The 10,761-nt window shown below is 33.6% G+C and overlaps 1 protein-coding gene across 1 annotated transcript; it reads right to left on the bottom strand.

The window, feature by feature from the left end:
* Nucleotides 1-1,490: 1,490 nt before the first annotated feature.
* On the bottom strand, nt 1,491-10,004 carry LOC145791871 (uncharacterized). Its single transcript, XM_082872329.1, has 9 exons — nt 9,963-10,004; nt 3,792-4,656; nt 3,492-3,578; nt 3,090-3,393; nt 2,910-2,994; nt 2,732-2,821; nt 2,357-2,608; nt 2,102-2,241; nt 1,491-2,021 (listed from the first exon to the last, which is right to left on the bottom strand). The coding sequence occupies exons 1-9, from the start codon at nt 10,002-10,004 to the stop codon at nt 1,835-1,837; spliced, it is 2,052 nt and encodes a 683-aa protein (XP_082728455.1). The 3' UTR covers nt 1,491-1,834.
* Nucleotides 10,005-10,761: the final 757 nt, after the last annotated feature.

Raw genomic sequence — 10,761 nt, 5'->3', positions numbered from 1 at the left:
GGGAGACGATTGTGTCCAAGTTTTCAGAATGTGCATATGCTCCAACAAAGGCATCATTTCATTTCAAGTTAAATGAGTTAAAAAGTGAGGGAGGAGACATTGTGAGTGTTTTCTTGAGAAGTTTACCATATGAAAATTGGAGTGATGCATATTTTGCAGGGAAACGTTATGGTGATATGTATTCAAATGTTGCTGAGTCATTCAATTCATGGATACGAGAAGCTCGGCACTTACCAATAACAAATTTGGTGGACATGATACGGTTGCAAATCATGAATATGAGGTCTGATAGGAGGCTGCTCTCTAGTAAATGGAATAAAATTTTGTGTCCTCGTATGGATAGTGTGTTGGAGAAGTCTTTTTTGGACGGGAGGACATGGAATGTGAGTTTATCATCTGATAATGTCTTTGAAGTGCATTGTTTTCCTTCGGTTATGGTTGATCTTGGGTTGAGAACTTGTTCATGTCGAAAATGGGAAATAAATGGGTATCCATGTCAACATGCTGTTGCTGCAATTTTTAGGAGTGGAAAGAATTTGAATTCATTTGTTGAACCATTTTTTCATGCTGATATGTATCGTCAAGCATACTCCTTTTCGATTGGCCCAGTTCCAACTGTTGAAAAACCTGTGTGTAGCATTGAAGATGCTATGATTTTACCTCCATTGAGCAAGAGACCTGCTGGGAGGCCGAAGAAGAACAGAATTGCTTCTACTGGAGAGTTTAAAAGGGTGATTAAGTGTAGTCGTTGTGAGAGTATTGGTCACCATAATAAGAGGACATGCAAGGAACCTTTGTTAAATAGTTGAGGATTATACATTTTATTGATGGAATAATACATTTGATGATTACTTTGTGTATTTTGTTTTGTGAAATTTATTTTTTGGACAGTGTATATAATAATATCAATCAAATTCATCCAGAGAAATTTTTCAATATGAGTTAAAGTGTGTTTGTTGATATATACTATAGGCAGTGGGTTTGTAGTACCTGTCAAATTCATCCAGAGAAATTTTCCTATGGTAGAGAAAATTCTGTGTGTTGTGTTTTGAAGCTTCATATTCATCCACATAAATTTGACAATGGCAGACTAAAGTACTGTGTGGATTGTGTTTTTTCAATTTGATAATTGTTTTGTACTAACACAGTGCATTAGAGATTGAATGATCATATAGGCACCTTCTTTGGTGAGATATGAGTTAAATTTATCTGTAAATTTCTGGTAGCTTCATATCAGTCATTTCAAGAAATGTGCACAGCAGACAGAGCATTCAAAAAATTTCTCTGAGTTGAGAATTTCTCTGGACCAGGAAAGAATTTCTCTGGACTCACTTGAACTCAGAAATTTGTGTCAAAGCCAGAGAAATTTTCATCCAGAGAAAATTTTCACCAACAGAGAAAACTATATGGGCATTGTGGTCTGAAATTTGAAATTCATGCAATGAAATTTTCCAGTGGCAGATAAAATTACTGTGTGCTTTGTGTTTTGTTGAGTTTGATGATTGTTTTGTACCAACACAAAGTTTTACAGATTACATGATCATATAGGCATCCCCTTGGGACGATACAAGTTAAATTTCTCTGTGAATTTCTGGTAGTTTATACCAGAGAAATTTCTGCAGACAATTTTCTCTGGCAGACAATTGTTGAAATTTACATTAGTCGAAATAAAAAAAAAAAAAATGAAATTTAGATTAGTGAAGAAAGGATATATACATATACGTCAAGGATCATCATTCCTTCAATGTATGAACAAGAAAGGATATATACATATATGTGAGACAATTTTCTCTGTGTGGATATGTACATTGTCTTCCTTTCACTAGTTTCACTATTACATTTGTGGTTCTTCTGGGGGTATTTCAATTGGTTCAGTCCATGACCTGCCAACTTCGGTCACAAATCTCTCTATGAGTTCTGCCCTCATCAACCTTATCTCTTGTGTGGATAATTTGGATTTGATAGGTTCATGCTTGCTATATTGTTTCATTATATAGCAGACGAAGAGGCCACAATCCAGACTGCATACAAATTATAGGTATGGTTAGTTTTAAAAAACATGCAACTGAAATTATCTTATTTATAGATGTATGAAACTTACGAATCGCTTTCTTGTTGTGGAGCATTGTTGACATACTCAAAGTCATAACTTGTGTTTTGTGAGTTAATTAATTTGAAAGAGGGTTGTGATTGAGCGTCTCTTTCAAGACAAGCTTTCAGAAAATTCTCCACGTAATCTTGCTGCAAAAAAATAATTTTTATATAAGAGAGAAATTTACGGACAAGTCAATGGGATTCTATGAAAATCATCATCACATAAAGATGATGATGGATCAGAGAAATTTGCACTCGTTACCAATTGTTTTGCATCTTTGACATATTTGTCTTCTGCATCATCCCTCCTTGGCCTCAATGAGTTGTAGAACCTCCATAAATTGTCTTGTTTGTCCAGGACAAGCAAGGTCCAGTGATTTCCATGTGTGGACTTCTCATTACCTCCAGTATTTATTGGGAAATGGAGGAACCTATAGTTCCTCCATGCTGTTTCAATATGCTTGTCAAATAAGGACACTCGAAAACTTTGATTTTCTGTCATGTTGATGAAATTCTGTGCTCAGAGAAAATCAAAAAATGGTTTTGTTAGTGACACAACTGACTTCAAGAAGTATATTAAGAAGAGAAAGTAGAAAGTAAATTCCAGAGAAAATCAAATAAAATAGTAGTAACATACTAAGCACATGGATGTGAAAAAAAATGAGGTTGGTTGTTGTTTCTCTCTGATTTGGTCAGCCAAAAGGATCTCTCCATAGCCATCAATGACCTGAAAAATATGATTTATAATTGTAATATTGTTTTATAAAGGGTGATGGAACATTGCAGAGAAATGTTGATGAAAGGGAAAGACTTACATTGTTGGCAATTTCTTTTTGCTTTATGAGGTTTCCAATGTCTTCAAAGGTAATGATATTCAACTCACTTGTCCAAATTAAAGCTCTACAAGATGACAAAGAAGGGATTGAATTGTTGTTAATGCAACATAAGTTTGTAATTTGTTGTTTGTTATGTTCTATTTTGTTTGTTGTACTTACTCAAGCCCAGACACATTTGATATGTGCTGCAAGATGTCTTTTATATGATCTTTTATCAATCTTGAAATGGGAAGAGTTTGTGGAAAGACCCAAGATTTTGTGATGTTTATAGGTTGAGGCAAGACGTATGCATCAGCATCAAGCACTTCTTTGTCCTTTGTGCTTTGCTCAACTTGTTTTGCAGCTTGTTTTGAAACTCTAGTCACTTTCGCAACTTTCGGATATTGGAATTCTGGATCATGCTGCTTTTCCTTCCTTTCTTTTGCCTTTAAATTTTTTATCATTGAGGTTGGATCTTTTTTGACTGTAGGCAGTGAAAATTTTAGGAAAAGTGAAATTTCTCTGAAGCAACAGATGATATTTCAATATGTAAATTTATTTAATTCAATATTTTGTAGTTACCATAGAGTTTCTTCTTTTGTTTCGGTTGTTGTTTGTGTGGGATTTGCTCTTGTTGGGTTGTTGGTTGTTGTTCCAGTTGCATTCCAACTATACACAGTGAAAATCAAACAAGCCCCAAAAATGGAATAAGAAAATATACAGAGAAATGAAATGAGCAGTAGAAATATAACTAATGTGTTGAGAGAGATATAACTTCCAGAGAAAATTACCAATGACAGAGAAAATTATAATAAATAGAAATTTCTCTGAGTTATGATGGCACAAGGACATAACTTTTTGTGGCTCAAGATTTTCACTGACCTTGTGGTTGAAGTTGTGTTGGTGTTCGGTATGGTTGTGTTGCTAGTTGGACAGATAGTTCTTGAACTTGTTCATGCAATTTGGCATTTTCAGTTTCAAGCTCCGAATTTGAAGACCTCAACTGTTGAATTGTTTTTGCATCGTCTGCTTTTTCAACCTCTAACATCCTTAGTTTCATTCGGATTGTGCTTTCTTTTTCTTGAAGTTCTGAGTTATGTGATGTCAGGATTCTTATTGAAATATCCTTTTCAGCAAGTAATTCCATCCAATTTCTGTCTTCTTCTTTTTTAGATTGAGACAGTGCCTTCAGTCTTTGACGTAGATCAGCAATTTGGGCATCCTTTGATTCCTCAAATTCTTCAGGCTGATGCATTGTTGAGCCACAAATGCCATCATGTTGTTGGTCCATCTGCTCATTATTTTCTTCTTCATCACTTTCATCCTTGTTCTCTTCTTCTTGTTCATCTTCATCTTCATCTTCTTGTTCACTTTCTTTCTGTTCATTTTCTTCTTCATCACTTTCTTCATCATGTTGTTGGTCCATCTGCTCATTATTTTCTTCTTCATCACTTTCTTCATCATTTTCTTTCTGTTCATTTTGTTCTTTGTCTTCTGGTTCTATTTCTTCACTTTCTTTGGTGGTTTCTTCTTCTGTGCTGCTTGCTTGGTGTTCTTGTCCATTGCTGGTTTCTTTGGTGGTTTCTTCTTCTTTTTGTTCATTCCCTCCATCTTCAGATGGATCTTGTAATTTCTCCTTGAATATGACAATTGCCTTTTTTAATTCTTTCTTCGTCTTTTTGCCAAGACAAAACTCCTCAGATGGGTTTTTGACTAGCTGCTTGTTATCAATATGTAACAGGAGACTCTTTTATTACAGAAATGTTACAAAATTCACTCAGAGAAAAAATTCAAATAAGGAAAATAAAATTCATCTAAATGATACTAATTGGAAACAAACTTCAGAGAAAATTGTATTGGGCCAGAGAAAATTAGAGGCATGGAGTTAATTGTATGGGGCAGAGAAAATTATGAAACAGTGAAATAAACAGTGTTTATAAGTTAATGTTTTACTATATTTGTGTCAGAGAAATTTGAATTCCAGTGAAAATTCATTAGAAGGGTAGAAATAAACAGTGTTAATCAAAGATGCAAGGCACACAAGTTATGGGCAGAGAAAATTACACACAAGGAGATAAAATTTGATGGGCCAGAGAAAATTATGTGACAAAGAACATAATTCAGATATTAGAGAAAATGAATCAGGGCATATAAGTTAATGTGTTACAATTGTGGTCAGAGAAATTTGGATGGGAGAGAAAATTGATTACAATGGCAGAAATAGACCAGTGGTTAACAAAGAAGAAAACAGAAATTGATATTTCAGAGAAAATTAATCTTAATCAATCAATGCACAAGGAGGGAAACAAAGCAGTAGTCAGAGAAATTTTTGAAATTTCACTGAGATTTCGGTAGCAATAGGAATCTAACCTGTCGAGGTGCAAGAGAGTGGACTGGTGTCTTCTGCAGCTGTTTCGTCAAGGTTTGAAGGTTCCACTTGGCACATCTTGGGAAGTCTGTTGTGTTACTGTCTTCTGAGTCAATGATAGTTGCATGTTCACATAGCCAATACTGTGATGAAAATGAAAGTAAATAAAATTTTGTAAACGCACAAATTTGTAAGTATGATAACTGCAAATTTGAATGGATATTATACTTACCAGCAATGCAATGACACACCCCGTAACTTTTTCTGGAGTTCTATGCAAAGCCATGATAGAATCAATCAATGTTGATGTGATTGCTTCCGGCCAATCATACTGTTTCATTGATTCAAGAGGTTCCACATACTTTATAAAAACCCAACCTATTGAATTCCCACTTGTTGCAAAAAATAGGGTGAGACACAAGTACAATGTAACAATGATTGCTACATCTTTGAAGTCAGTTGGTTGCTTGCCTTTCATTGCTTTGACCAAGGCATTTTTAAGAACAGGACCAGTGAGCCTTGTGTCCTTTTGGAATCTTCTCCTGAGGAATGCAGATTTTGGCTTTTTAGAGTATCTTAATGACATGGCTCCTTTACTTCCTTCCAAACCAAAAATCAAGGTCATGTCATTTGTTGTAAAGGTCAGGTTCTTCTTCCCAACTGTGAATGCTTTTGTTTTTTCATTGTAACATTGGATTATGGCAACTACATCATCATCGGATTTCCTAGATTTCTTTGGATCCATCCTTCCAGTGGTTAGAGCTTGAATCAAATACCAGAATGGGGTCTTTTGAAGCTCTAGAAGATGTTTTGAACTGAATTTAAGTGTTTGAAAGAAGGAGACGACAGATGAGAGGTTGGATCGGTATTGAATGCTGTAGTGAGCTCTCTTTCTGTGGAGTTTAACAGGTTTTTTCCCCCTTGAGCTTGAGTCTTTTGAAGTTGGGGTACTCATCTGGATGCTAGTTGCTTCATGAGCTTGGACTTGTGTGTTTTGGGAAGGAGTTTGTGGTGTTTTAGTGCTGGTTTTTGATCTTAGATGATAAGAGGACTGAGAGAGTTGTTCTTGCTTCCTTGGTGTTTCTAGTGTTTTGCTGCTGGTTTTTGATCCTAGTCCATAAGAAGACTGAGACAGTTTCTGTTTTTTGCTTGGTGTTTCCGGTGTTTCGCTGCCTTTACGTTTTGCCATTTCTAGACAATGATTAAAGCATAGAGATGTCAACATTAAATCCCAGAGAAAAATGGAAATGTCAGAGAAAATTAAAGATAAGGGAGAAAATTGGAGATGCCAGAGAAAATTACAGATAAGGGAAAATTACAGAAAATTTGACATGTCAGAGAAAATCAACACAGCATCATAAACATGGGAGAGAAATTTTCAATAATTGTTTAAATTACAGATAGAAGTAAACATACCAGAGAAAATGAATGATAGAAAAAAGTAAACATGGCAAGTGAAAGAAAATTTGCATTCCACAATTAGCAAAGATAAAATAAACAAAGTAATGTAAACATGGCACTGAGAAGTATACCATATTGAAATCAAGAATTGAACAAAATAAACATACCAGAGAAAAATGCACATTCTGGAAAAAATTACACATTCTTGAGGAAATTTCCATTCCAGAGAAAATTTCAATTCATAATATTAAAATGCAAGAAAAATTTACATACACAAGCAGAGAAAATTAACCATGATAGAGACACTCAATGGAGGAAAGTGGTGCGATGTGGTCAGAGAAAATTATAAATACCAGAGAAACTTAGACAGGGGCAAGAGTGTAATTGACATTGCAGAGAAGGATACATATTCCAGAGAAATTTACAAAGCAGAGAAATTCAGAGACAAAATGACAAAACATATTCAAGAATAAGATTAAAATTCAGAGAAATAACTTTTTCTCAAAGTACATATGGCAGAAAAAATTCCACGAAGAAACATTCATTCCAGTCCACAATATTAAAATTCCAGAGAAAATTTAAAATGACAAAGACACAAGGGAGGAAAGTGGTGCGATGTGGTCAGAGAAAATTGTAAATACCAGAGAAACTTAAGACAGAGGCAAGAGTGTAATTGACATTGCAGAGAAGGATACATATTCCAGAGAAATTTACAAAGCAGAGAAATTCAGATACAAAATGACAGTAACATATTCAAGAATAAGATCAAAATTCAGAGAAATAATTTTTTCTCAAAGTACATATGGCAGAGAAAATTCCAAGAAGAAACATTCATTCCAGTCCACAATATTAAAATTCCAGAGAAAATTTAAAATGACAAAGACACAAGGGAGGAAAGTGATGTGATGTGGTCAGAGAAAATTATAAATACCAGAGAAACTTAAGACAGAGGAAAGAAAGCAATAGACATTCTAGATTAAGATAGACATTGCAATTAAAAATACATATTACAGAGAAATTTACGGAGCAGGAAAATTTATAGACAGAATTACAGAAACATGTTCAAGAATAAGATAAAAACACAAAAAATTGTTGTGAAAATAAACTTGCCAGAGAAAATTGAAAGAAGAAAATTACATTAATCAAAAATCAGAGAAATTCAAATGCCAGAGAAATTTACAGATAAAATCAAACAAACATGTTGAAGAATAAGTTCAAAATACACAGAAATAAATTTTTTCAAATGCAGGTAGCTTTTTATTACGAAATTGAAACCCTAATTTATGAAAGGTTATTATAAAATGCTATTAACTGTGTTTCCAGAGAAAATCTAGTTGTATTGTAGAAAAACTGACCAGAGTTAGGATGAAACTTGAATGATGAGCTGATATGGTCCGCGATGAAGATGCGACGTGACGAAGATGGACTGAGATGATGATGAGCCGTGAAAACGAAGCTTTAACGTAGGTCAGAGAAATTTGTGAGGAAGGAATGGGAATGATTTTTGGAGAGGATAACGAAGCTGTAATGTCGATGGTGCAGATGATGTTGAAACCCTAATTCTGCTGGTCTCCTGTTCGTGAAGATGCTGGATGTTTGGAATGTAACTGAGACGTCGGAATGAGTTTGGTTCTGTGTTGATTTTGGCGAGGGTATTTTGGTCCACAAAATAATTAAAAACGCGCGCCAAGTTGTTTCAGGGACGTGAGGCATCACTATCTTTTTGTGTGTCCTTTAGCCTCTAAATTGTTATTATTAGGGACCTTAAAAAAAAAATCCCCTAATAATAATTCTGTATAGCACCGGATATGTTTTTTTAATCGAACAAAGATTTTTTTTCACAATTTTTTCCTCTTTTTACTGTATTTAGATTAAGTAAATTTAAAAAATAAAAAAATTAAATATTATAAAATTTAGGACAAATTACAGCGGTGGTCCTTGTAGTTTACCTGTTGTTTCATTTTGGTTCCTGTTGTTTCAATTTCTCGATTTTATTCATTAATTTAACATATTGTATTATATTAGTCCAATAAATAACGAAAAATCAAATTATGTGTCAATTCGGTCCCTATAATTTACAAAATGTATCAATTTGGTCCCTGTTATTTTGACTTTCCTACAAATTACAAGAACCAAATTGATACATCCTATAAATTACAGGGACCAAATTGACACATTATTTGACTTTCCGTCCATTAGACCTAACCGTCGTGATTTCATAGACTAATTTGACACAATTCGTTAAATTAAAAAGCAAAATTAAGCAAATTGAAACAACAGAGACCAAAATAAAGAAAATAGATAAACTATAGGGACTATTTGTATAATTTATCTTAAAATTTATTAAAAATATATATATATATATATATGGATTGAAAATTTAAAAATTATTTTTAAAAACTTCAAAATCAAATAGAGGGAATGATACTTGGATACCCAATAATATTCAGGCACATGAGATTTTCAGTCAAAATTGTAATATATATAGCATTGGTCCTTTTGAATAGGATGATTGAATCCTAGCAATTCAAAAGAGTATCGCTCTTTTGAATAAGAGTAATTTTTGTATGTGAATAAAATATATGTCATATGATATATTTTATTATTGTGATTAATTTTGATAGTAAAATTTATTATATTTATATTAAGTGTTTAAAAAATAATAAGAATATATATATATATATATATATATTTGTGATTAATAAAAGATAATGTCATTTAATACGTTACTAACATATAAAAACTTCTACTCACTGTGAAATTATTTATTGTTGTTGGGTGTGGTTGCTGAGAATCGATAGTTGATTTAAACTTCAAAATGCATTTGAGGGCAAACTTGGTATTCTAAAAAAACCTAATTGATGATATCAGCAAAAATGGTTAACTATTTAACAGCCAATTGACGGCAGGAGTAATTTCTAATGCAAATATAAATCTCAGCATGGGAGATGTAATTTTTAAAATATGATATAAGAATCGGTATTAAAAACAAACCTTAAGGGTTATTACTGTAATTTGCCCTTAAAATTTTAATCTATATAATTTTTTGTCGATAATTGGGGAGCTTCTATATACACACACTCTTTCCTCTCCATACAAATCCTTCTCAATACACACATTAAAACAATAAACCCTAATATATTTGACTCACTACACACACCTATCATTCCACATATACCCCCAAATGTAAATCATACACACACACACCCCCTTTCACACACACACACCCGTCTGTCACCCCTCTCACAGACACACCTATCTGAGAACCCCTCACACACACACACCCATCTCTCACACTCTCCACCGTTCCTCCCCAAAAGCTTCATCTATCCATCTGTGTTATTGAAGTATTGGCATTGAAAGGCATTGAAGAGCATTGAAGTCTTCACATTTTAGGGTTAATTTTTACCATTTTCCGTCCACCATTGCAAGTGATTGCCGTGTTTCCTCATTTGGAACTAGTTAGTCGAATTTTTTGTTTTTGTTCAGCAATCTAGTTTCGAAAACAAGAATAATATTCGACATTAGAGTTCCGAATTTTCTGCTTCTATTCGGCACTATAGTTCCAAAAATATTTACTTGGTTCGGCTTTCAAGTGCCGAAAATAATTTTTTTTTTCGGTTTTCAACTTCCGAATAGTAGCTTTAATTTCGGACAACAACTTCCGAACAGAATAGGTATTTTCGGTTGTGAACTTCCGAACAGGTTTTTTTTTTTTTTTCCCTTCTTAATTAAAACACTTAATTATAACAGTTATTATAATTTAAAACACTTATTATTTACACACATACTCATTACACACACTCATTAATTTTACACACACTCTCTCATTATAATTTAAAACACTTATTATTTACACACACACTCATTACACACTCTCATTAATTTTACACACACACTCATTACACACACACTTATAATTTAAAACACTCTCATTAATTTTACACACACTCTGTTTATTTACACTTAGTATTTTTTGCAGATAATATGGATTCTGAATATCAACAACGTGTCCCACCTACTGCTTCAAATAGACGACGTCGTGAATTGGATGTAGACCATGAACGGGGACGAGGGCGTGGG

This window comes from Camellia sinensis, chromosome 5 (assembly GCF_055761805.1).
Source record: "Camellia sinensis isolate YWXY chromosome 5, ASM5576180v1, whole genome shotgun sequence".
NCBI classification, from domain to species: domain Eukaryota; kingdom Viridiplantae; phylum Streptophyta; class Magnoliopsida; order Ericales; family Theaceae; genus Camellia; species Camellia sinensis.
The sequence above is the reverse complement of the archived record's forward strand: the minus strand, read 5'-3'. Positions and strand labels throughout refer to the sequence as shown.